At 51.0% G+C, this 27951-nt stretch overlaps 1 protein-coding gene across 1 annotated transcript in view; it reads right to left on the reverse strand.

The window, feature by feature from the left end:
- The window catches only part of TEX30 (testis expressed 30), a 284398-nt gene extending 261869 nt beyond the window's left edge, over positions 1-22529 (reverse strand). Inside the window, exon 1 of the mRNA XM_086947887.1 lies at positions 22469-22529. Within this exon, the coding sequence (XP_086804013.1) occupies positions 22469-22486 (18 nt within the window). The 5' untranslated portion in view covers positions 22487-22529. The remainder of the gene's footprint in view (positions 1-22468) is intronic.
- Positions 22530-27951: the final 5422 nt, after the last annotated feature.

Consider the following 27951-nt stretch of genomic DNA (forward strand, 5'->3'; position numbering starts at 1 on the left):
TCGCTGCGCCGACCTATCAATGGTGGAATCTAAAACCATGATCTAGTCTCCCCCTAATATGATGTGTCTATTCTGCGAGGCAGTGATGTCCTCGACCGCCGCTTGCAGGAAACGATCTTGCCGTTCATTAGGGCTATACAGGGACCTAATCGTAAAAGGAAGACCCCCAACCTGAACCGATAAGCCAACAACCTGCCCCTCTGCTCGGTGAATTTGTGGAGGATTTTCCCTTTGAAGTGTCTGGCCACTAGTATCGCCACCCCCGCTGTCTTAGTGGTACATGAGGAGAAGAACTGTGACGGGAACTTATAAGAGCGTAGCCTATGTGTGTCCTGCTGCAGCAGATGTGTCTCCTGGAGTAGGCATATGTCCGCATGGGTATTCTCCAGAAGAGAGAGCACTGCCCGTCTCTTAACAGGATTATTCAAACCCCGAACATTCAGGGTAACAATTTTACATTTGTCTGGAGGCATATGAAGGAACGTAACAGAAAGCATAGAGGCCCAGTACCAGCAGGGCGAAGAATACAGGAGCTCCGTGTTCCATCAGAGGCAGCAGAGCAAAAAGAAAAACATAGATGTGTGTGCAACATTCATGTCTGAGCAAACCAAGAAGCATGCATATGGTCTGTATGACTGGGAACCCCGTTGTGCACTGGACGACCCACCCTGGGACAAAGCCAGCCTGGTCAGGATTAATAAGACTGGGCAAATAAGGGGCTAACTGTGCCGCCAGGATCCCCGTGTACAGCTTCAGATCAATATTCAAAAGAGAGATCGGCCTATAAGATCCACAACGCGTAGGGTCTTTTCCAGGCTTGGGGATGACTGTGATAGAAGCCCACAGAAGATCAGGAGGATCCGCAAATGAATTAAAGAGGCGGATAAGGACAGGGGCTAACGTCGTGCAAAACGTTTTATAATAGAGCGCAGTGTATCTATCCGGGCCCGGTGCCTTGCCATGTTTGAGTCTGGCAATAGCGGAGATCACCTCCTCTACCCCAATAGCCCGATTTAAGTGTTCCGCCTGCGATGGATCCAGAGAGGGCAAGGTGACCGAATCCAGATAGGCGGTCATAGCCGTCTCATCCGGGGGCTCACCCGCGTCAGGATCCGCGTAGAACCTGCAGAAGGCGGCCGCAATGTGGGTGTCCTCCGTTACCACCGCTCCCGCCGGGTATCAGAGGTCTCCTTCACCAACTGGTTCTGGCGAGTCACCCTAAGCCTATTAGCTAGCAGTTTGCCGCAACGGCTCCCCCCCCTCCCCCGGTGTAAAAGGTGTGGCGCAGTCGGAGGGCAGCGTATTTCGCCCGGTCAAGGTCCAAAGCCGCCAGGAGCTTCCTCGCTTCCTTGAGCTGCCGCCAAATTCTGGGAGCCCCTGTCCTCCGGTGGATCTGCTCAAGCTCGCAAACCCTATCTGTGAGTTCATCCCTCTTGGCTTGTCGCTCCCTATTGTCATCCGCAGAGATCGCCAAAAATTCCCCTCGGATGACGGCTTTCAGGGCCGCCCATTGCGTGGCCCGGCTGGTGTCGGAGTTGTCATTGTGGGTTAGATACTCCCGGGTCGCACCCTCAATGCGGTCCACCACTTCCTTCCTATGCAACAACGTGTCGCGGAGGCGCCACGTCCTGGGAGGGGAACCGCCGGAGGTAGGCACAACGTGGCCTCGACCGGGGCATGATCCGATAGAGATAGCACACCTATTTCCGACCCAGAGGTCAGCGCTCGTACCGGGGAGGTGACTAAGAGGTGGTCCAGCCTCGCATACGTCTTGTGCGCGTGGGAATAGTACGAATAGTCCCTAGCCGTGGGGTGAAAGTGTCGCCAGAGATCCAGGAGGTCCACCTCTGCTAACTGAGCTTTACAATCAGTGGAAAATTCCCCGACCTGCGGGGAGCGCTGCGCCGACCTATCAATGGTGGAATCTAAAACCATGATATAGTCTCCCCCTAATATGATGTGTCTATCCTGCGAGGCAGTGATGTCCTCGACCGCCGCTTGCAGGAAACGATCTTGCCGTTCATTAGGGCTATACAGGGACCTAATCGTAAAAGGAGGACCCCCAACCTGAACCGATAAGCCAACAACCTGCCGCTCTGCTCGGTGAATTTGTGGAGGATTTCCCCTTTGAAGTGTCTGGCCACTAGTATCGCCACCCCCGCTGTCTTAGTGGTACATGAGGAGAAGAACTGTGACGGGAACTTATAAGAGCGTAGCCTATGTGTGTCCTGCTGCAGCAGATGTGTCTCCTGGAGTAGGCATATGTCCGCATGGGTATCCCCCCCACCCCCCCGGGCCCTAAAACCTGCATTACAGTTATTGCGATGTCGATCTCCCCCAGGAGTTCTCTCAAGCCGTCAGTGCCACCTCACTAGCTGCTGTGCCATTGGTCACACCCCTCGCTGTACTGTCCAAGTCTGCAGTGACCGTAGGCGAGTCTGGCGGTGCTGAGGAAGTAGAAGACCGTCGACCAGGAATTGTCTGCCACCCGTCCCTAGTGACGCGTCGATGGCGCTGCGTGTGTGTTCCGTCGTCTGTGGCAGTGATTCCCAGTACCCCACAAGTATCCTGAAGGGAACGCAGCTGATGTAGAGTCCCGTTCCAATGGAAAATGAGGCGGAAAGGGTGCCCCCAGGAGTACTGAGTGCCTTGCTCCCGAAGGAAGTCAGTTGCAATTTTGAAGGCCTTACGTTTCTGCAAGGTGGATGCTGCCAGATCCTGGTAAAGGGCCACCCGGTGACCTCGAAATTCTAAGAATGACCTCTTCCGTGCTTCGCGTAGGATTCTCTCTTTCAGGGGATAGTCCGGTAGGAAGGCCAGGATGTCGGGAGGAGGCGCTGAGGATCGGCGTTGCAGGCCCACTCTGTGCGCCCTGTTAATCTGGATGGGGAAATTGGCCGATTCACCCAGTACTTCTCTCAATAAGTCCCCCAGGTACGCAGCCACATCCTCCCCTTCTTCCCGGGAAGGAACTCCTCGGACTCGGATGTTGTTCCTCCGGGAGGGGTTTTCAAGGTCCTTCGCGTGCGACTGAAGATCAAGATGCTGGTCCCGCAGCCGTATAACCTCCTGTTGTAATTGCGTGATCTCTTCGTCCCTGGCGTGGCCAGCGTCCTCCACCGTGGTCACTCTATCTCCTAGTCCCTCAACCTCCCTCCGTATCTCTCGGACCTCTCCAGCCACCTCCTGCTTAAGCGTTTGAAAATCCTCCCGCAATGAGCTAAAGAGGGATTCAAGGAAAGATCTTGTGACCGGTGGCTCCCCTCTGTAAGCCCCATGGGAGCCACCCGGTTGGCTTGGAGACTGCTGTCCCCGTTCCTGTCTCGCGTTACTCCTGCCCAGTATGTCCGGCAACGTGCGCTCCCCCTTCTTGGCTCCTCTGTTGTTCGCCATCTTGCACGTGGAGGTGCCTTCTCGAATGGTCCGTGGGGCCTCTGGTTAACCACTGGTGCACGCTTCAAACCAGGCTTCTGCTCCCCCACACCTCACCGCCAAGGATCCAGTGGATCAGTTCGCACCACCGGGCGACCCTCTCCGATGGTCCGTTATCCGGGCTGTGTTCCGCTCACTCCGGGGGCTGGCTGTTCACTAGCGAAACGCGGCTGAAACATGTCGACCATTGTTTAGACACTAGAGGATGGAATATGTATGAATCCTAACTACTTCTAAAAACATATTCTGCGATATCCTCAACCCACAATTCAATCCCGGACAATAAAGTGCATTTTCCCTGGAATGATTGGATTGTTTTTATAAATTCACTCACACATCACCCACTGCCACTAATCACTACTGTTTTTAACCTAGGGTGTTCTCCTCCTGGTGGAGGGTGCATACCAATTGACCCTATGATTTTGCACAGACGTGTAAACGAAGGCGGAGAATCAACATATACCGCCCATACCACCATTGCTACACGTATATGAGGGTCTTTTACCAAGGGTCATCCCAGTTAGAACTGTACCCAGGTTATACAGGACAAGTGATCCTCCCTCCCCCTTTTTGATTGAAAATACTTGAAGCCAAGGAACTTGGTGGGATCACAAGTTTTCCTTCTCCCTTTTTTGATTGATATATGTTCACTAGGGCCCCCAGGCCCGGCCAGGCTAGCCCTGTCTCCGCCTCCTCTATGGCCAGCACCGTGGGCACGAGCCCCAGGTCCCCCAGCACCTCGCAAACAGGGGGGTCGCAGGACGGCCCCCCTCGATCAGGTCTGATATGTTCAGGATGTCCAGGGCTGTAGGCTGCCTCGGTCGTTCCACAACAATATGGGCAGGGGAGACTGTGCTGCTCGCTCAACGTGCCACTGCACCTCCGCCGAGTCTGGGTGGGCATTCCAGGCCTCCCCGAGGCGTCGTCAGCTCAGGGGTCAGCACTGCGGGAAGGGCCGTCTCCAAGATCGGGCACACGGCCGAGCCCCTCCGCAGCAGGCAGCGTGGTTTCCCGGCCTCCAGTCCTCGGTAGGGGCGCTCCGGGAGGTGCAGGCCGCAACCTCGGCCTCGTGGGAAGACCCTCCTACAGCGGCGTCACAGCCTCCAGCGGTCCCTCCAGGGGCCTCGACTCACTGTAGGGCACTCGCGTCTTCGGTGCTGATGGGTCGCCACCAAGCCACAGCGTCCTCCAGAACCTCCGGGGCCCAAAGCGTAGGCCCAAGCCTCGGCCTCGCGTAGTGCCCGGCCCCGAGGCACGCCCCTCTGCCACCTCGCCCCCGGAGGTCAGGCGACTCGGACCGCAGAGATCTCCCGCAGGGTCGGGTATGAGCATCCGGGACCGGGGGCGAGATCCGCAACCTCGACGTGCCCACCGGGGTGTACGGCGGCCACGGGGCAAGTTCTGGCTCCACCTCCGGCTCGCGTCCCAGGCCTCTCCTGCTCCCGGCAATGGCTCCGGGTCTGGGACCGTCCAAGCGCCGCTACAAGCGTCTATGTCCCCTTGGCAGCTACTCTGGGGTTCTTCTCAGTTGCGCCGCCAATTGCAGCGACCGGGGGGGAGATCAGTGCAGTTTTTAGCGATTTAAGGGCCCAGGGCCGGCGGAGCTCACGACGAGTGCGTCCACTCACCCCGCCATCTTGGCCACGCCCCCTAGAATTCCTTTAAACGTGTATCTTTATATCGTGTGGGTGCAATACGGTTTGCATTGCATACGTACCTACTCTGCATTTTTAGGAAAGAGTGCCCCTATCTAAGCAACAAAATTCAGCTTATAGATGTTCACTTTTGACTATAGTACTTTAGCAGAATTCTTTTAATGTTTATCTTTGTGTTCCGTGTGTAATACGGTTCGTATTGCATACGTGTGAACTCTGCAGGTTTAGGAGGAAGTACCCCATTTAAGCACAAATATTCAGTGTGTGCGTTCTCATTATAATTCAAATCACCTACATTTTAGCTAGAGTGCGACAGAGTACCCCATCCTCTTCCCTCCAAGTGTTTCCCCGCAAGAATGTAACTCGCTGCAAACTCTTAGCAAATAACGTTCCCTTGCATGTCAAAACACAGAAATCATCGCGCAATAGAACATGTTGCTGGAGGGTGGTCATTCACTGTTTCCCAACTTTCACTGGGGGAAGCAGCTGGAATGGTAAAACCCATAATCTGCGTTTTTTTTAAGCAAAGAAAGGCTGTTTGTGGAGTTGTCCTGTGGGGTCTCTCGGTGGTTAGACCTTTCTGGCCCTGTGTACAGTATGTGTGCACTGAACAATGAAAGAGGTGTTTAGAAGCAGCGCTGCATGATAATGAGGAAAGGCAGGCTTTCATTAGCGCTCGCAGCAAAATCGTGCTGCTGCTGGAAGCAAATGTACCAAAATGTTTGAGTTGCATTTTGAAAAGAGGGGGAGGAGAGGTGAGCTGAGGCAATGGAGGGGTCAATGCGAGAGGAGGGTCTCATGAGTGGCAGTACTACTTCTCGGAGAGGATGGAGGAGCAAAAAATATTTTTTAGCAGGCAGCTCTGCAGAGAGCCTGCTGCTCTTCTCTCGATTTCCCTTGCTTTTCTACTGAAAGAAACCCTATTTTGCAAACGCCTGGTATCAAAACAGCAGAGAGCGCACTATTGAGGGGGAGGGGTGAGAGGGGGGGGGTTAATGACGGATTTTGCAAGCGACAGTGCAGCAGTAACCCCAGCACTTGTGTGGAGTGCTCTCAGACAAAGAGAAGAACTCCTAAAGAAACGTATTTAATGTGTGCTTACATTTAAAGCGGGCCAAGGAATATGACTGCAGTTTTGTATTTGAAGCATTGTTGTAACATTTACGTATTGTTACATTAATCCTGATGCATTTCGGGCAACGGTGTGCCCTTCGTCAGGTGAAATCATCTGTGAATGAGACCAGAAAAAACAGCACTTACAAGAAGTATTCACCCATAGCGGGTGTATAATTCTGTCAGGTTCATAACCGAACCTAGTAGCCCACATGTGTGCAACGAATCTGGTAAGGTGAAAAAATAGTAAAAACATGCGGGCGATGTGCAGTTGTGAAATGCCCACGTGATATCTTAGCAAGTGCAACACTAAACAGGGAAGAGTCTAAAAAACTAGTATAAACGTTGTGCTCAACGAGTTATAGTGCCCGAAGTGTAACCAGAGCATAAAAACCATTGCTAAGTAGTAGAAGGCAAAAGATTAATAACAAGAGTTAACACAAAAATCCAAGTGAATCCCAGCGTGTGTCAATTCAAACGTAGAAGAGTACACGGCCTCGCGGCCGTGAAAGTGAAAGCAATTAGGCCGTGAAAAGTGTGACGCAGGGGGCGGGGGAGCGGATGCCTTTGAAGTGAAGCTCTCGGAGGCAGGCGGGAGCAAATGGCAAGCGCATGCATGAGCACATGCACTCGACGAAATCCGTGATGGTTTATTCTTTGGTTTGCCCCCAATTCTCGCGTCTATTTATTCCTTGCGGAATATAATAGTCGAGACCTAAAAAAACTGGCACACAGCCAACACATTTCGCTCCTTTGTGCAAAAGGAACTTCATCAGGTCTTGATAAGAAAAGTAGATTTTTCACTATTCAAACCAATAACGCACATTAGTGCAGTCAGGATATTCAAATCACGTCGAAGGGAAGCAGTATCAGATCCCGGCTAGAATCCTTGTTGGTATGAGAAGTGTTCATGCACCACCCATGTGCTAGGTACCAAGAACATACGTATCGCCCCGGAGTAACACTATCAGTTAAGGTGGAAGATAATCCAGTCCCCACTTTACAATTTGAGCGTAGAAATGGTATAGAGTAACGGCATGATAACCGGCAGAGAAATGCATGTACATGGAAGGGTTCCAGAATCAAGTATTCCCTTTATTTTGCGGCTCTTCCAACTTGATTGAGCAGAGTGAACAGATTGTGCAAATGGTCGAGCCTAATCCTTAAAATTATGACCTATGTGCATTTACTCCTCCAGACAAGGGCAATGTGCATGTAGGACTTTGCTACAATAGAAAAGACAAAAGTATGCTGCATTTTCTGCAGTTGTAAGATTAGAATTTGGAACATGAAGAAAGACAGTTTGCATCCGTACACTGTACACCAAACAAGGCTTTGTTAAGTGTGCTGATTGAACATGAAAATGACTCGTGTTTCTCCATATTTTATGTGGTGTAGTAGGACCGTGAATTTCTTCATCTATTTTTTTTTCAGATTTACAAAGATTTGGATGCTTTACTAGGTCAAACATACGATCCCAGCCATCTCCGCTTCAGATTAGTCCAGAGCTAGCTCTTCCTACATGACTGCTATATTCACAACACAATAGCGTACAGCAGCAGTATGTACAAGACATTAGAAGCAAAAAAAATATATATATATATGTGTGTTTCAATATGCATGTTTACACCCTTGTGCTCATATATGGATATATATTTATTGAGATATAATTATGGGTGTGTGCATACATATATGGAGATATAAGGGTATATACTTCATATAGGGATGGTACTGTTGTCTATATGCATATGTGAATACAAGCATATATATGTATGTCATGAATATGTCTTCTTTTATGTCTACAATTATTCCCCCCCCCCAAAAAAAATCTCACCTACTCTATATGGAACAAGACATTTCTGAGTATACATTACTTTCTTCAGTATCTCAATCGAAACGTGAGTTTCTCTAAATAAGACTCTGCTCCTTTCTATGCTATTACATATACATCAGAGTACAGTACATATATTTAAGAGGAAAAGTAACTAATCAAAGTGTATAACAGTTTCTTCTTATATCCAAAAACAATTAAGAAAATAATGTATATGCTGTTTATTTATACACATGTCGTCATGCAATTCCAACAAAACAAGTAGGACTGTTTATCCGGGCATAACACAAACATCAGAATATGGGGACTGAGTCCACTCATATCATCAGAGTATGTTGGCCCAACTGCTAGGTAGCTCACAGTGCACCATAGCATAGACTCGAGTAAGCTGTCATAAATTGGAATAACATCTTGTACAGCACAGTGGTGTGCTGTGTAGTAGAGTGTTGGAAAGTGTCAGAATAGAGTGTAGGGGGTATATATTCCCAAAAACAACCAAAGGTTAAAGTCACGTTATATTTAGATGTGATAAATATATCTAAATTTGCTTGAAAATAAATCCTAGAAATCTCATAACTATATATTAACCTTAATAACAACATTGAAATTCACTGAAGAAAGCAAAATTTACAGGGATGTTACAGTTAGGAAATAAAATTAGAAAAACCTGAGCAATTCCCTGAAATACCAAAAGTTACAGGGATGTTATAGTTAGGTTCAAATTGTAAACACAGAAAACCCTAGAAATTCATCAGTTATCATTATACCAGTTATCATTATACTTATCTCAGGAAACTATAACTTGTGATCTCACCATGCATGGCTAATCACCCCACCACACATTACATCACTCATGACATGTTCTAGGACATCACTTATGACATCACTGATGACATCTCAAATGACATCACTGATGACATCATGAATTAGCCTTTTAGTTTGTTTGATAGTTTACAAAGTTGCAAGTAACTACTATATTCCTTTTCTATCTAATTTTGTACAGCCTATATCCAGTTACTGGGTGTAAGTGTTTACAAAACGCATGTACTCTTAATGCATCATAGATGTGTAGAGGTTTCAAACACATGAAAAATGTTTGTATTGGGGGGCGTGGCTTGGACGCCGATGGCGATGGTCGCCTGAGAGCTCGGCTCCGCGACTGAGCCCGCATTGATCCTGCAGATCGGAGACCGCGGGGCACCCCGACCCCCGCAAACCGAAGATCGGGTCAGAGGGGGCCTGCTGGGACGCCCGGTGACACTCGAAAACCGGTTGTTCCGACGAAAAAGCGAAGTTACGGGGACCGCGGAGCGGGACCCAAGATGGCGCCGGACCTTCTCGATGGCTTTGCCGAGACCCCAGACCCGTGGAAGCCTAGCAGGGCTCCGCGCATCCTCTCTACATCCTATCTCTCCGAGAAACGTTAGTCTGGTTGATGGTTTGGGAGGATCTGAGCACGGTGGCCATCCCCAGACGGATTGTTGGTCGAATTTTCGTCGAGAGCAGCTCACGGATGACCGGAGGCCCTGGGTGGAACGACGATGCCACGAGACACACCCGGCTGCCCCCCACTAAGTGCCTGAACTCGCCGGAGCCCCATGCACTTCATGGGCAGCACAGCGACCTGGCGCCACAGAGTTTCCGGCAGCACTGGTGATTCTCATTCAAGGTCTTCATCGGCCAGGCGGGCCTACCCGGCCTGGCGCCGATCGTCCCCGCCTCCCCCTCGTTGGCCTCCGGTGACACGGCGGTGGCACGGCCCGAAGAGGAGGAGGAGTAGTGGGCCCTGGCGACGACGATCGACGGTCCTCTGCACAACGGCCGCGTGCCAGGAGTGCCGTAGTCGACGTCCACACTTGGTAGTGCCTCTGACGAACTTTCCTCCACGGGATTCAACCGCCATGGGGAAACCGAGGGGGCCCATGGGGACCACCCCGGCCGCCTCGGACACGGAGGCGCCGGATAAGGATGAACGAGTTGACCCGGAGAGCTCTGGTGGTCCCCACCTACAACAACAATTTGACCGGGTCCTGGAGGCGATTGCAACCACGCGATCGGCTCTACAACAAGACATCGCCCAGGTTGCGACGAGCTTGGGCCTCCTCAGGGCAGACCAAGGCAAGCTCTCGGACAGAGTTAAGGAGGTGAAGAGTTCAGTGAAGGTTCTGGAGCCAGCACAGAAGACTCTGGCCGCGACAATGAAGGATGCCCTATCCCGGATCAATGCCTTGGAAAAACGGGCAGAGGACGCAGAAGGGCGTAACAGACGGAACAATATTCGGGTGGTGGGCCTGCCGGAAAAGATAGAGGATGGCGACATGGTGGCCTACTTGGAAGCTTGGCTCCGGAGGGTCTGTCCTCCTTCTACACCCTGGAACGGGCACATAGGGTGCCGGCGAGGCCGCCACAACAGGGCCGCGCCCCGCGTCCGGTGGTGGCGCATCTATTGCATTTTCGGGACAGAGACCTTATCCTTAATGCCGCCAGGCGTAACGGCCCTTATCAGGTGGAGAATAGCCAGGTGAACATTTTCCCGGACTACACGTATGAGACCCAACGTAAACGGACCTCTTTCCTGGCGGTCAAGCGCGAGCTCCGGAGCGAGGGCATCCAGTATTCACTCCTTTTTCCTGCAAGGCTCCGTATTATCATTGACGACAAAACCCAGTTCTTTGATTCCCCGGAGGAAGTCTGCAATTGGCTCGAACTTTATAGGGCTGGCAAAGATGGTTTCGGCTCGTCATCCCAGTTGGCTGTGGAACCTGGTCAACAACGTCGTTCCAAAAGACTCCGCAGCCGCCGCGGCAAACCAGGCAAGCCTTCGACTGTGGAGACAACGGCGGAGCGGCGAGGAGTACTGAAGATGGTGTCTAATCTGTCTGGTTCACAAAGTGGCCCCATTGTTGAAGAATCGGAACCCGGAGGCGAGGGGGCGCAAACAGACACGGAGGAATCAGAGACCGATAGTGTTCACTTGCCAGTGGTTACTCCAGACTCGGCTGAGGGCATGCTGGATGGGCAGGGATGACTGGGTGAGCTACTTCCATTTGGGTGGGGGATTGCAGCGGGGGTGGTAGGGGAGGCGATTGGTGACTTGATCCGATGCGGGGGTGGGGGATTCCCGATCGAGCTGTCGTTTTTTTTTTACTTGGGCTCAATTTAGTCTCGGTAGTCCGAGACTCGAAGGCCCATTACTGGCGCCCAGCCCGCACCTAGCCCTTAAGGCTTCCCTGCGGTGGCGACCGCAGGATTAGTCGGGGATTGGGGGGTTGTTGGAGACATGGTTTGGATGGGAACTAGATTGAGCTATTTGGGTCCTGTTCTGGGGTGGGTGGGAAGGGGTTTATTTCAGACGGGTGTTGGGTCTTTGTTGGGGAAGATGGCCGCCATCAGTGTTGACTTGACTGTCGCTTGCTCTTTGTTAGAGCCTTGGTGGGAAAGCCCGGGACTGACAGTATGGGACAATGGCTGAAATTGATAATGTGAAATGCATCACTTGGAATGTACGGGGGCTTCACACAATGTCTAGACGACACAAGGTTCACGCTTATCTAGTGCATAGAGGGGTACAGATAGCGCTGCTGCAGGAAACTCATCTCACCAAGGCGGAAGGGGGGGCGCTACAGCGTAGATGGAGAGGGCAGGTCTTCTACACCTCATACTCAGCTTACGCAAGGGGGGCGCTAATATGGATCAGGGCTGGGGTTCCCTTTCAGGTTGCGAAATCGGTGGTGGATCCGGAGGGTCGCTACGTGGCACACTGGGGGGTAGGGACTTGAATATTTGCTGTATTTATGCACCTAATGTGGACCAGCTTGCCTTCCTCTCCGGGTTATCGGGTTCATTGGCCCATTTTCTTTCGGGAACCCTCTTGCTGGGTGGTGATTTTAATTCAGTAGTAGACGTGGAGGCCGACCGCTCGCACCCCCCTCTCCCGGACTCTCCAGTCCGCCGAGTGGCTAAAGGGAGGAAGGAATGGCAGACGCACTGGGGGCTCACGGATGTCTGGAGGGCGCAGCACCCCGACTCTAGAGACTACTCCTATTTTTCTGGCCTACATGAATTGCACGTGCGACTGGATGGGCTTCTAGGATCAGTAGAGCTGGTGTCCGCAGCGGTCCACTCTGAATATTTGACCAGGACCATCTCGGACCACAACCCCCTCCTAGCGGAGTTCCGTGGGTTTCCCGGGGTCCCTAGTGTGCCCACCTGGAAATTGCGCTCGGAGATCTTGGAGGACATAGTCTTTAAGGCGGACCTGGAGGACAAAATCTCGGATTATTTTGCGTCCAATGGGGGCACTGCGGGATCGAGAGCGTCAGAGTGGGACGCCTTTAAGGTAGTGGTCAGGGGCTACTGTATTTCTAAAAAAGATGGCATGCGGCGAGTCATCCTTGATGACTTGGCCACGGCTGATCGGAAGCTCCGTGAGATGGAACTTCGCCGCCCCGGTCATCCTGAACTCCAGGAGCGTACGGCGGCGGCAAGAGAGGCGGTGGCTTCGGAAGTCGAAAGGCTGCGCTGCTTCGATTATAAGGCCTACACCATTAGGTCGCTCACGGAGGGGGATAGGTCGGGCGCGCTGTTAGCGTGGCTAGCCAATCCCACACGCCGGACCTCTCTAACGACGTCCATGCGCACGGCGGAGGGATCTGAGGTGCACACCCAGCCGGAGATTTTAGGCTGCTACCAGCGCTACTATGAACAGCTGTACCGCAGTAACTCGGCCAGAGACCCCGCCCTGATTGATGAGTATTTGCAACCCTTAGAGTTGCCAACGCTGGAGCCCGATGTGGCGAAGGCTCTGGGCTCCGACATCGAACTAGGTGAAATCCGTAGTGCCATTAAAGGGATGGCGAGGAATAAGACCCCGGGCCTGGATGGCCTTCCGGTTGAATTCTACTCCACCTACGTTGACCTCTTGGCGCCTCGACTGTTGATAGTCTACAGAGAGGCGAAGCGATTGGGCCGCCTCCCCGGCTCGATGTGTGAGGCCTTAGTAGTTCCCCTCCTCAAACCTGGCAGAGAGTCGACTGACCCGGCGTCCTACCGACCATTATCTATGCTGACGGTCGATTATAAGATCCTAAGCAGCATATTGGCATCGAGGCTGCTAGGGCACATGCGCTCTTTAGTACACGAGGACCAAGCTGGATTCATTCCCAAGCGAAACACGACCATGAATATACGCAGGCTGTTTCGCTTGCTGGGGGAACCGCACACAGAGGCCCCGTGCCCGGTGATTCTTTCGGTCGATCTGGAAAAGGCCTTCGATAGTTTGGAATGGGACTACCTGCGTAGAGTGCTGCTGCGTTTTGATCTGGGGGAGTGCTTTGTCAGGTGGACCATAGTACTTTATGCCTCGGCGTCGGCCAGGGTGAGGGCAGGCCCGCTGATTTCCCAACAATATCCGGTGGAGCGAGGCACGAGACAGGGCTGTTCACTGTCCCCACTACTCTTCGCGCTAGCGGTGGAGCCACTGGCGCTGCTGATCCGGTCCGGGGTCTCCTTCAGCGGTTTGCGGACACCATCTGGCCCGCATTATATCTCGCTATATGCTGATGACCTGCTGCTCTTCCTCGAGGATCCGAATGCCGCCTTGCATGGGGCTGCGACGGCACTAACGTCTTTTGGGGAGGTCTCGGGCCTTCGGGTGAATTGGGCCAAGACTGGTCTGTTCCCGGTTCGCAGGGGAACGCCCAGACCTGACATCAATGGGGAAATTAGGTGGGAACCCAGCTGCTTGAAGTACCTGGGGGTATACATATACCACGACCCCACCGACCTCCTGGATGGGAACATAGCCCGTTGCGCGGTAGTATGGAATTTTGGGCTACCCTGCCGCTTTCGGTGGCAGGGCGGATTGCTCTACTGAAAATGGTGGCCCTCCCCCGGTTGCTCTACTGCTTTCGAGCGCTTCCGATTTGGATCCCGCCGGCCACCTTTCGGCTATTGCGATCCATGGTGGTGGGATTCCTCTGGGGTTCGGGCCGCCGGAGAGTGGCTCTCAAGACCCTGATGAGGCCAAAGCCTGAGGGTGGCCTTGCGGTGCCAGATTTTGAGAAATATTACCTGGCGGCGCAATTGCAGACCTTCACCCAGGAGGTCGCGAGGGAGTTTCGCGGCCCGGAGATTGGGAGGGGCACGGGGATGCCCAGGCATGTTATCTCCTTCATCACACTGCGGCAACGTTTGGCCCTGCAGGACCTGACGCTCGAAGAAAAGACCATTCGATTATGCTGGAATTGCGCCCACGCCCGGGGACAGTTAAGGCTTCCGTATGCACCAGAAATACCGCTGGGGATGCTGACGGCCCTGCCTCACGGGGGAGATTGGTCACGCCTAGGGCAGTGGGAGGACGCGGGACTACAACTGGTGGGGGACCTTTATGCGGACGGGGTGTTACTGCCCTTCCAAGAGATCCTAGACCGTTTCGATGTTCCCCGAGGCGACTTCCTCTTGCACACGGCTCTGGTCCGAGCGATTCAGGCGCACTGGAAAAGTGGGTTAGAGGAACTGCCTACGTCTCCGGTGTGCCAGTATGTTATGATGTCCGCGGGGACGATCAAGACAGTCACGTGCCTGTATAGTTGGGAGGCCGACATAGGGAAAGAGATACAGGAGACGACCTGGTCACAACTCATGCGCCGAGCCTCGAAGGGCGTACGCCATGCCCGATTCCAGCTAGTTCATTTTTACATACTCCACAGAGCCTATTTGACCCCGGCGAGGATTCAGCAGTACTTCGCCACGGATTCGGCAGAGTGCCCCAGGTGCCGGGCGCCTGAGGCGGACCTCCTTCATATGTTGTGGTCCTGCCCGGCGCTGTCCCCCTATTGGCTTGTGATAGAGGATACTCTGAATAGGGTAACGGCGTGATCGTTATCGGTCGACGCGGCGGTGGGGCTCTTACACTGGTTCCCGCATACCCCAAAAAATAAAATTTCGAGTAGATTTATTGATTTGGGGCTTATCCTCGCTAAAGGGGAGGTGACCAGGAATTGGAAGGCAAGAGTTGGTCCGACGGGAGTTAAGTGGCACGGCGAACTTCTGAAATGGGCTGCGGGGGAGAGCACTCTGCGATACCAATTGGCTAGGCGGCAGCACAACGAGAGAGCGCTAGAATCAGCACTGGAATGGGAGACGTTAGTGCAGGCCCTCAGAGATTATTGCGCTTCCAGCGATTCCGAGGGTGAAGATGCAGCACAATCTGAGTCCCCATAACCGTTCACGATACAGATATGAAAATAGTCATCTGGGGTTTTTCCCATAGGCTCTTCCTACACACAATACTACACACTGATGGCGGGGTTGGGGGGGGAATAAGTTGAATCATTGGGCTGTTGGGGGGGAGTTTTTTTTTTGCCTTTTGGTAGGTTGATCTAGAAAAGCAGATGAAGCCCGTGGGATTATCCGGACCAGCTTAGACCTTCTATCAGTTCCCCACCTGTGTTCGCCGCCCGACCCTTGGGTTGTGGGCTGAATGGCTGTGTACCTATGACGTTTTCTCACGGGGGATCTGAAGTGTCTACTATTTTATCCCTGTAATTGTATTGCTGGTCCGACATGTAATTTTGACTAATTCCTGCAATAAAAATATATTTTAAAAAAAATTTTTTTTTTAAATGAAAAATGTTTGTATTGAAGAGTAGCTGTGTGTAGGTGACAGTTGAATACTAGTGTTCAGCATGTTCCACAAAAGTTTTTGGATCTGAAGAAAAAGTTGCCAACAGTAGAAAGATTCTATTTAAAACATTATTTATTGAAAGCAGCCTTGAGTTATTAGACAGAATTGTCTCAGCATGACAGTCTCTACATAACATACAAGACTGTGAACACCAGGTACTAACCTGTGCTTGTTTTGCTTCAGAGGACGGGTTAGAAGTAAAGCTTTGGTGTCCCCGGAGCTTAATTAGGCTCGGGAATGGGGCCATGTGCCCCCCCTACCCTTCAAAATACATAGGGGCCTGGGGATGAGGTTCCCAGGGCCTAATGAGGTTTGGGGGTCAAGAAGGCTAGGAGAGTGCAGCAATATGGCCCCACTCCATTTTTTAATTGTATTTGGCTCCAGGGATATGGTCCACAAGGTCTATTAAGGCTCAGGGAGGGGGCAGCAAGCCCTCCTCCCCTGTGTATTTGTTTTCACCCAAGGCAATGGGATTCCTGGGGCTCATACACCAATCCTATGTGCTTTTTTTATTGAATTTCTAGCAGTTTGTTAACATAAAGTAAAGTTTTATTACAATACGTAAAGCCAACCCCCCACTGCGGGATTGTCTGCAGAGCTGGCCTGCTGCCAGGCCCTGCGGCAAACCTTGCACAGGCAGCCATCCACACACTGTGCACAGCAGAGGCGCAACTAGAATAAAATTACGGGGGGTCTAAGAAAATATTTCGGGGGGCTGATTCTTCAAGCAAAAGGCAGAGTGGAGCTGCAGGGGCTCTAAGAAAGGGTGAAAACATCAAAGCCTCATTAACAAGCAAAAGGTCTTTAAAAGACCTGTGAAGTACTCGGGTGCGGTTGTGTGTGTGCCCGGGAAGCTGTCTCATCCAGGGCTGCCACACACAACGGGTGGCTGAAGCCTTTTGAGTCCAATGGGTGTTGCGCGCCTGGTGCACAGCCTTGACCACAGGGCCTGTGAGCAACCGGCGGTTGGCAGCCAAACACCCTCTGCAGCAAGCCAATCTCATGCTGCGCACAGCCTTTCACCACACATGGTGTTTGCCGCAGGATCAGGTTTGCAGCCAGACCCTACGTCTAACTCCCCACAGGCAGACACCTGGAGGAAGCCAACCCCACACCGTGCACGGTCTTTGCTCATTCGTGGCGTGGGGTTATCTGCAGAGCCTGTGTTACTGATTCCAACTCCCCGCAGGCAGCTGTCCGTGCACAGCGGGGTTTGGTCACAGAGCTTCCCCTGCCACCAGGCCCTGTGGCCAATCCCCCAGCAGGCTTCCAACCGTGCACTGCCTTTGGCATGCACTTGGTAGAGTTGGCCTTCGGGCTCCGGTGAGCCCATCCTCTGGGGGCAAAACATATATTAAGGGGAGGCGGCAGGCTGCCTCAACCCTTAACTGGCCCCAGGGACCCCATCCCCCTGGGCCAAATACAATTAAACATGAGAGTAGGACATTCAGTCCCCCTCCGCAAGTCTTCTTGGGCCCCGGGGATCCCTTACCCCAGGGCCGAAAAGTCTGGGGAGGTGGGAGTGCAGCACCCTTCCCCTAGCCGTATTAGGCCCCAGGGATCCCATTCCCCAGAGCCAAACCAATCAAAAAAGGGGAGGGGGCCATGTGCCCCCGTCCCTGACCCTTCATAGGCCCCGGGGACCCCATACCATGGGACCATTTTTTGTTTAAGAGATGAGATGGGCTGCATGGCCCCCCTCCCCAAGTCTTATCAGGCCGAGGGACCCCAAGTCTTATCAGGCCCGGGACCCCAAGTCTCTTGGCCAGAGACAATTAAATATGGGAGGGGTGTGCCGTCTCCCCAAGCCTTTTTGGGCCCTGGAGACCCCATACCCAGGGGCCAAATTTGATAAAAATAAGGGGAGGGGCATATGCGCCTCCTCATTATCATTATTGAGCCCCAGGGACTCTATCCCCTGGGCAGTGCATTATTTAAAAGAAGAGAGGGGCCATGTGAACCCCTCCTCAAGCCTCTTTAGGTCATTGGGACCCCATTCCCCAAGGCCGTATTCATTTAAAAGGAGAGGGGGGCCATGGCTCCCTCCACAAGTCTCATTAAACCCAGGTGACCCCATTCCCCAGGGCTGTGTATTTTTATATTTTTTCAAGAGGAGGGGGCCATAGGGGCCCCTTCAGCGAGCCTATTATGGTCCCAGGACCACATCCCTTGGGGCCTCCATTTTAAATAGGTGGGTGCCCAGGTGCTCACCAGGGTCAACCATCAAGTACACATTGGTGTTGGAGCCGGCATTGCTCCCGCCGGAGGGAGCAGCTATTTATGCTGCTCCTTCCAGACAGGAGCAATCTGTTCTTCTGTTTCCCTGACTGCATCAATACGGGCAGGGAAACCGATCTAAAGATACAAGACACATTTGATATGCCTACCTGTACGAATCAGGACCATGTGCCAGACCTTAAAGAATACTCTAGGGAGGAAATATTCTTGGATTTTTCTCCTGTCTCCCTGGATACCTCACTTACCATCATGAAGGCGCTCAAATCTGGGTCGCCTGTGGATCCGTGCCCTGCGAAAATTGTATCATCTGTCGCTGAGGTTCTGAATCCAGCTGTTAATCAAGTTCTGAACCTTTCCCTGACTGAAGGAAAGGTCCCAGCGAAGTGGAAACAGGGCAAAGTCCTTCCTCTTTTGAAGAAACCCTTAGCTGACCCAGCAGTAGTAAGCAGTAACAGGCCTATAACACTGCTTCCTTTCTTTGCCAAGGCGTTGGAGAAGTATGTGAATGGGGTTATTACTGACTTCATTGAGGCCACAAATGCTCTTCATCCCAGCCAATCGGGGTTCAGAGCAAATTATAGTACTGAAACGGCCTTATTAGAAGTCACCAAAAGTATCAAATCCACCCTTGACAGAGGAGGGAAGGCAGTATTAATACTGCATGACCTCTCGGCGGCTTTTGACACCGTACCCCATGGATGACTATTACAGAGACTCAGTGAATGTGGCTTTGGGGGCACAGTTCTCAGGTCGTTTTCTTCTTTTTTGGAAGGGCGTCAGCAATCTGTCTGGTTCCCACCTTTCTCAGGGGATAGTCCATCATTGAATGTTGGAGTGCCCTAGAGCTCAGTTTTGAGCCCAACTTAATATTTATATGGCTTTATTGGCGCGACTAACGGAGAAACACAGGGCTAAAATTATAACTTATGCAGATGACTCCCAATTGTTGTTAACGTATGAAAAGGTTAAGCCGCTAAATGAAAATTCAATACATCGATGCCTGACTAAAGTGTTTGATAGGTTTCGACAAAACCAACTATCATGCAATTCCGCCAAAACTGACATTATCTTTTTTGGACACACCCCTGGTGATGAATGGCGGAATTGGTGGCCTCAGGATCAGCCTCCGCCATCCAGTCCTGTTACCACTGTGAAGAATCTCGGAGTCTTGCTTGACTCGAATCTTTCCATGAAGTCACAGGTTCAATCTGTGGCTGGCACGTGTTTCAGACTTTTAAAAATGATGAGGAACTTCCTACCACTGCTGCCACTGTCCCCTAGGAAGACAGTAGTCCAAGCCTTGGTTATGTCAAGGCTGCATTATGCCAATGTATTATACCTGGGCTTCCCAAACTATTTATTGGGCCGCCTTCAGGTTGTTCAAAATGCAGCAGCCGGAGCGGTCTCTTTGGTAGGGCCTAGGACTCACATGGCGAGTCATTTAAAAACCTTACACTGGCTTTCAGTGAAAAATAGGATTGACTTTAGGTCTCTGGTGCTGGCCTTTAAGGCTCTCCATAACAGCGGGGCTCAGTACATCAGAAAGAGAATTACACCCTATATTCCAGCCAGGACGTTGAGGTCATCGGCCCAACATCTGTTATTGGTGCCAAAATTCATCCGTACTAGAAAGGGGGGACGTTCTTCCCAGGTGGTAGTGGGAAGACTATGGAACTCGCTTCCTCTTTCCCTCAGCCAGGAGCGAGAGCTTCTTAGCTTCAGACGCCATCTTAAAACCAGGCTGTTCCTTTAGTAATATAGTTGTGCAGGATTGTGAATGCAAACTGTCTCTCTTTTTAAAGGGGGACCTCTTAGCGCCGGGACACTCCTTGGAGTAGCTGTGCGCTTTATAAATTCCCCATAACATTAACATTAACAAGTCTGCTCCCAGCCGGCAGAAGCATTCTGAAAGCTCCAGCACGCAGGAGATTTGAAAATGCCCCGGTGCAGGGAGGGAAACAACTGTGTCCTGGGAGTGGTTTACCCGGACACAGCAAGTGAGCCGGCCCCGGAGGATGGGATCCCAGGCCTTTTGAGAGCTTGAAGGGGGGCCACAGGACCCGCAACCCTCATTAAATACACTGGGCCCAGTGGATGGCATGCTGGGGGCCAAACAAGACTCGGGAAGGGTGGCCGCACCTCCTTCCCGATAACAATTAGATTGGGACTCTGGAGATAGGATCCTCAGGCCGAAAACGGCTTGGGGAGGGGAGCCTCACACCTCCCTCCCCTTAAATATACACAGCCCATGGGAATGTGGTCCCCAGGACCCTATGCATAAGTTAATTTTAGTTGTTAGCCAATTCACACAACTAACAGGAGCACATGTCCACTACAACCTATAACAACTTACCGTTTTACTTTTCTAAACCATTCTCCCCATTTTATCTATATTCAAAACACTACCTAACAAACAAGAACTCAAGAGATTAATCCCATTAGTGCTGCATTTAAGAAATGAAAGTATGCCAGTGGTAAGGTCAACATTGGAAAGAGCCCTGTGGGAACTGAAATTCAGCACTTGCCTCAACAATAGTCACTTTTTAACTGGCAGAACCAATAGTCAAATGGTAGTTACTAGATATGGGTAGAATGATGAGGTTAGGGCAGAGAAGAACACTTAGTACAGAGATTCGTAGTTTGAGATTAGGCTACACCAAGTTTGCACTAGATAGCGACTGGTCGTGTAGCCTGGCAGCCTGCAACACGCTCAATAGCATGCTGCCGCCAGTGAGGAAGAAGAAAGCCACATCGCGGCCAAAGTGGAAAATTCTGATAGCGTTAGGGGCCGTCACTGCCTCGAAAGACAGCATCATGAGGAACTCACTATGGAGGCCGCAACTGCCACTGCTGAGTGCTGGACTGCAGCCGACCGGAAGGACAGAACTTTTTTAATTGAGTGTTGCTGCACATGCCAGCCTCCCTGAGACCAGAGGTCATGCAGAACCTTTGTCTAAGTGAGGCTATCGCCACAGCTCCCCCACTAACAAAGGCTCAAGAAGTGAGGGCGGGAGTCCCCCAAACAGTCCAGACTACTGTGATCAAAGCAGGTACACAGCTAGGCCTAGACTGCACCATGCACTAGGGAGACAAAAGACTAAGGCGTAAAGGGTAAGCCCAACACTTGCTTCAGACTATTTGAAAAACAACGATAAAGACATTAAACTGAGTTGCTCATTGAATCAGTGAGAACTTTTTGAGACATATACACCTGAGCCTAAACTTTGCCAAAATCTGCAGAGGGCCTGGGGTTGATAATAGCAGGACCTCCATGGCAAGAGGCAAAATGATTACTGGGAAGAAGAGGCAAGTGCTGTGATTTATTGTTTGAATTCAGCTTAGTACAATGATGTACATTATTCACATTTAATTGTGTAATATAAATAGTGCAGTGATATTAAAGTTTTTTCTTTTGCCATAAAAGAGAAACACTGGGACGTACATTATTTTCTTGTGCCAGTTGGTTGACTGTTGAGCTCTTGCACCCCACATGACCTCCCTGAGAAAGTGCAGAAAAGGTTGTACCTGGCCTAGTCAGCCTAACTATTAGGGGAAGACTCTTGAGCATCTGTGGTAAATAACCTCAGTCACCATAGTTGGGCCCAATAGTCTCCGTCTGGCCTGTGGTCTCCCAAACAGAGTCTAGCATCCACTTTTAGTTATTTTATTGTATTGCAACATTGATAAAGCACTTACAACTTCTGTGAAGCACTTCACCAAATTGGCAACAAGCTACACAGTGCAGGGTGTCTGGCTGAAAGTGTATTGTCTTTGTTTTGATCCTACGTGGGAAGTGTTTTCGTGCAATGAGTGATGACCACTGGGATCATTTATTGTGTTATTTGAGCAGAAACTTATTGATATGATGGGTGAGGAAGTGCATGCAGTATATGGGTTTCAGTAAGCTGGCATATTTGTGAGCTCTGTAGGTACGTCCGTCCTATTTTATGATCATAGTCCACTTAGCTTGTTACTAGGTCTGAGCAGGTAGAGGCTGGAGGGAGAAATGGTGGAGAGATCTCCTTGGAGTTCTTGTGGATTAGAATGTATACAGTGATGTCTGCTTACTTGTCGTTTCATTTTTTACAAGCCATACGTGCCAAAATTTGAAAAGAGGGAAGTGGGAGATGTTAAAAACAATAATCGGGAGAACGTATTTACCCCATTGGCTTCTAGGCAGAGGCGAGTTCAGGTGGGACAGAGCAAAAATAAATCACCTTATGCCTTAAAAAATCGGGAGTCCCCCGTTAGAATCGGGTCTTTTGGAATGTACGCGTTAGGCTTCCATTAATTGTTATTTAAACTTGCACTGATGTACAGGCGAGCTCATTGGTCCACAGTCCCACATCAAAAGCGCTCCCTCATTTAAAAGAGCTCTATTATTCGCCTACTATATTACCGGCTTGATTCCCGATGAAAATAATGAAACTACCGCATTTGAATAAAACAGTATATGTTGGTTAAACACCAGGCTGAATCATGAGCTCACAACAGGAATGTAGAAGTAAGTACCTCCAGGCATTCTGCCATGCCCCTCTTATTCACCAGCCCCAGCCTCCAGCACAACAGTCGCAGAACGGTGCACGAGTTTCAATAAGAGCAACGCCCCCCTTTCAAAAACGCATCGTCACGTGACAAATACGTCACGTAAATTACTTCCTATGTCTGTGTGGTTTCGGTAAAGGGGCCCGGCGGTCGTATTCGTATCCCAGAGTGACAGATTATCTGCATGGCTATGAGGACAGTTGAAAGAGGTGTAGGAGCTGCAAAGCGGCGTGGCTGTCTTCAGAAGGCTCAGTGGGCTGGGGATTGGGATGGGGATGGGGATGGGGATGGGGGCGGGGCGGGGCGGGATGGGGCGGGTGCGGAGGCGGGGCGGGGGTGTTAGCTAAGGGAGGGCTGTCTCATGGTTAGCCAAGTTTTTCTTAGCTAAATCAAGAGGAAGCAACGTTTTTTTAGTTGCTTAAAACAATAAAGAATCACCAATGAGTTCGCCATCGCCAAATAAAGCGTATTTGTTTTTAAACAGACCCCCACCCCTCAAAAATTTGTCAACTATATCAAATTAGATCGTAAATATTTCTGACTGATTACAAACAGATGGACTTTTAAAACATATAGGTGTAAAGATGTATATTAATGACAGGCAGCAGGTGTAGTTGATCAAACTTGTATTTATTAGTCATACAAGTAATTAATTCCCGAGGAGCGCCGGCCGGCGCTCTGCTCCCTGCAGTTCCCAGCGCACACTGAATGCGCGCGCATCTGGCGCCAAGATAGCCGCCGCACGTCACGTACGCGTGACGTGCGAAGACTAGACCGCTACATATCTCCCCCTTTTCCCAATGTCTTAATTAGTCACTTACTCTTCGTTGTCCAGCTCAAAGTCTCGGAATCTGGAAGGTCTTACCACCTGCCTCCCACTTCTGGTTACCTTACCAGTGTTCTCTTGAGTGCCTTGTAACTGCGTTCCGGTTCCTTCCATGTCTTCACTCACTGCTCCATCACCATTGGTATTTCCTCCCGATTGAACCCTCTCAGCTCCTTGATTCTCCCTCGCTTCTTCACCTTCTCGTGTCTCCACTGCACTTGCTCCATCACGTTGCTCACTTTCCTCTTGCCCACTTTCCACGTTCAACTCATCCATGTCTTCACTTCCCGTACCAGTTCGTTCCCACCTCAGTACCTTGTTGCACCGGGCCATGCGGTCCTGTGACCACACATTTCCGTCGCTCAGCAGGGCCGCCCGATCATATACTTCTTTGACTTGTAACGGCTTGCTATATTTGCTGTCTCCTTTCTTTTGTAGAGTGGCTAACTTTACTCTCACCCACTCTCCCTTTTCCAGGCCAGTCTCTTTCACATTCCTCCGTTTGTTGTAGTGGTCGGTGTAGATTGTTTGTGCTCTTTCCAGATTTGCCCGCACTACTGCAGGGGACCACTCACTGGTTATCACCTTTTCCTTCCAGACCCTGTTGTCATGCGTGAAGGGTTCACGTCCTCTCAATATTTGAAATGGGCTGTACCCCGTGCCTGTGGGAGTTATTCTGTAGGCCCACACCATGTTCTCTATCGCTTTTTCCCAGTCTTTATTGCTGGATATGGCCGCTTGTATGGCTCCCATCACTACCCTGTTAAATCGTTCAACTAGGCCGTTTCCCGCTGGGTGGTAAATTGCCGTGTGTCTGATGTTGATGCCATTTCTCGCCATGAATTGCTTCCATCTGTCTGGCGTGAATTGTGGCCCATTATCGCTTAAGATGGACTTGGGGATTCCTTCCCTTGTGAACGTTTCAGACAAAAACTTCAAAATGTTCTCAGTGTCCATGGATTCGCTCACCTTTATCTCTGGCCACTTAGAATAACGATCTATGAGGACACACACGTACTTCTGCGTGCCCTGGTCATCAAGCACAGGTCCTAAGATGTCTATGGACAACTCTTCCCACGGGTTGGAGGGAGTATCGAACTTTCCTAGGGCTGGACGTAGTGGTCTCAGTGTTTTGTCAGCTCCCTGACATTGTGGACACTCCCTGACATGCCTCTCTGCTCTTATGTCCATACCTGGCCACCAATAATTTTGTTTTGATCTGGCCTTAAGTTTTCCGATGCCCAAATGGCCTTCATGTAATAAGTCCAACAACTTGTGAATGAGGTTCCTTGGTGGAATCACTTTGTCTCCTCTGTATATGAATATCCCCTTATCTCCTACTGACAGTTCCTCCTTTACTTCATAATATGGTCTAAGGTTCGTCTTCACATTTCTCTTGTCTGGCCATCCTTGCGTGATATGCGCTCTCACTTCCTTGATATCGGTATCTTCCTCATATGCTTCAGTCCATTCTTGTTGGCTGATTAGCCTCTCTTGGTCTTCTATGAGAGCTACCATCTCTCCTCTGTCTGCCGGGTCTTCCTCTCCAGGCTCCTTGGCCGCTGCTCTACTCAAGTAGTCCGCCACTCGGTTCCTGTTTCCTGGGATGTATTCCACATCGTACCTGAATTCTAGTAACTTTAGGGACATTTTGGAAATCCTGGGTGTGGCGCTTGCATGTCCGCACGATGTCAATACCTTCACCAACGGTTTGTGATCTGTCTTGAGCAGGAATTGGGTACCCCACAGGAATTGCCGGAACCTCGTCATGGCCCACACCACCGCTAGCATTTCCTTCTCGATGACGCTGTATTTGCTTTCGGTATCCGTCAATGCCCTGGATGCGGAGCTGATTGTCTCCATGTCCCCTCTTCCTCGGTCTTGCATCAGTACAGCGCCCAGCCCTTTGTCGCTGGCGTCGGTGGTAAGCACTGTGGTGCCCTGTGGGTCATACCCTTGGAGCGGTATGGCTCCTGAGACTTCCTTTTTGATGGTTTCAAACTCTGCTTGGGCTTCCGGTGTCCACTGAAATGCCGTGCTCTCTCTGGTCAGCAACCTCATGTTGTAGGTTTTGGAGGCAAAGTGTACCACAAACTTACTATAGTACTCCGCCATTCCCAAGAACGACCTGACTTCTTCCTTGTTCTTGGGGGGCGGTGCTTCAGCGATGGCCTTTACGTTCTCCGCCTTTGGTGTGACTCCTTGTTGTCCGATTTCATGGCCTAGGTATGTCACCGATTGCAGGCCCAACCGACATTTTGACCATTCTGCCGTAAGGCCCTTGACTTCCAGTGTTTGTAGCACTTTCTCTAGTTTCCGGTCATGATCCATCCTATCACACCCCATCACTAAGATGTCGTCCTGGAAGTACTGGACGCCCTCACAGTCTCTGAATAGTTGGTGCATCATCTTCTGAAAGACTGCAGCCGCCGAGGCCAGTCCGAACGGCATTCGACAGAACCGATAGCACCCAAATGGAGTGATGAATGATGTTAGGCTTTTGCTGTCCGGATGCAGTGCTATTTGGTGGTAGGCCGAGGTCAAGTCAATAGTGGAGTACCACCTTACTCCTCTGGTCTTGGCTAGCATCTCTTCGATTCTGGGAAGGGGGAATCTCTCCACTACGATGTTTTTGTTCAGTTCTCTCAGGTCCACACAGAGTCTGACCTTCCCGTTGGGCTTCATCACGACTACCAGGGGCGCCAGCCATTCCGCACAGGTGATGGGTTCTATTATGCCCTTCTTCTCCAACTCTTTGAGTTCCGTCTGGACTGCTTCTCTCACTGCTATGGGTACGTTTCTCACCTTGTGTGTAACTGGGGTGGCTCCTTCCTTAAGCACGATCCTGTGTTGGAACTTTTCCATTCTGCCCACCGTGCCTCCGAACACCTTCGGTAGTTCTTCTTCCATCTGTTCATGTCCGGCCATTCCTCCTGTTCCGTGAGTAGAATTTGTTCCTTCCCTCCGGGGTCTAATTTTATTCCTAGGTCGCCCTGATCTAGCCATCCTAGGACAGAGGGTCCTTTTTCTGCGAAGTATAGTTTGCACCATGCCGATCGGCCTCTGAACTCAAACAACAGGCGTCGGAATCCCAGCATGGGAATGCGATCACCATTGTAGGTGACCGGTCGAATGTCTAGTTTCTCCAATTCTGGGCCCAGCTGGGGTTGGAACTCTACTTCCCATACTGCCCGTTGAATAATGGTAAATGGAGATCCGGTGTCTGCCACTACTGTGATGGTGATGCCGCCCATGGACATGTCTAGGACAGGTTTGGTCGATCTTTTCCCGTCTACACTTAGTACCTGGTCGTATATGCATAAGACGGTGACCACTTCTTCTTCTGTGACTTCCTCTTGGTCATTTTCTTCTTGGTCGACACATTTCACCGTTCCCTTCTGTTGTTTCTTCCGGCACACCTTCTCGTAATGGCCTATGATGCCACAGTGTAGACATTTTGCTCGGAATGCCGGACACCTTCTGTCGTGTGCTTCATGGGACCAGCTTCCGCACCTGTAGCACGTTTTCCTGCTCTCATTGTTCACCTGCTTCCCTTGCCATCTGTTGGTTCCTTTGGTCCCTGGCATCTTGCTTCTTTGGTCTTTGCGGTGTTCCTCTTCTTGTATTCTGTTTACCAGGGTCGGGGCGGCTGTTTCTTTCTTGGTTGCGTTCGCACACCTCCGTGCGAGTTCCGCCCTCTTCACTATAACCAATACGTCTTTGAGTGTGGTGTCGCCGCTCGCCCACAGCTTGTCTTGTACATTTGCGCTCGTCGTGTGCATGACAATCTGGTCTTTGATGAACTCGTCCTCCCATAGCGCGTATTTGCACGTGGCCGCTAGTTTCCTCAGTGCCGCTACGTATTCTTCGATGGTTTCTCCCGCCTTTTGTTTCCTTTGCTGGAAATTGTATCTGTCCACTGAAACGCAGATGGTGGGACGATATCTTTCATCTAGGTCTTCCACAGCATGTGCATACACATCGTCGTCGGTGTCTTCTCTCTTTTTCGGTACCAAGCTTTTGTAGATCCTGAGTCCCTCCGGACTCAGATTCAGCAACAGAATACGTTTCTTCCTTTGGGGGGTGAATTTTTCTTCATTTTCATCCTCCAGGACCCCTATGAAATTGTCTATGTATTCTTTCCAGTCTTCCCACTTCATCAGTGGTTCTCCAGGTTTTGGTAGGAATTGTACTGGTGCTATTGCGTACCCCGCCGGTGTGCTCATTTTCACTTCCCTGGTGACTATTGCGTCGGTGCTTTTGCCGGTGGGGCTGCCTGAGGTGTTGTCCTTGAACCCTGTACTTGTATCTTCCTGGGGACTCTTGGTGTTGGTCCCCCCTTGCTCCTCTTTGGTAGCCAGCGCTACACCTCCCTGGCGTCGGTTATCAGGAATGCCACACATGTGTGCTGTTGCCTTTGGGGTGGTTGCACTGCTGCTCTGGCCTATTCGCCGCTTCTTCGCTTAGCTGTGGCACTGCCACGCTCCTCGGATTCCCCTCGTACCTCTGATGTGTCCTGCTGTGTCTCCTCACTCCGTTTCGTCGGCTGGACGGTGTCAGGTAGTTCTTGCCTGTGTCTGGGTAGGCCAAGAGGCTGTGTCTGGGTCTTTTGTACTTCGTGGCT

This window comes from Lissotriton vulgaris (assembly GCF_964263255.1).
Source record: "Lissotriton vulgaris chromosome 8 unlocalized genomic scaffold, aLisVul1.2 SUPER_8_unloc_1, whole genome shotgun sequence".
Lineage (NCBI taxonomy): Eukaryota > Metazoa > Chordata > Amphibia > Caudata > Salamandridae > Lissotriton > Lissotriton vulgaris.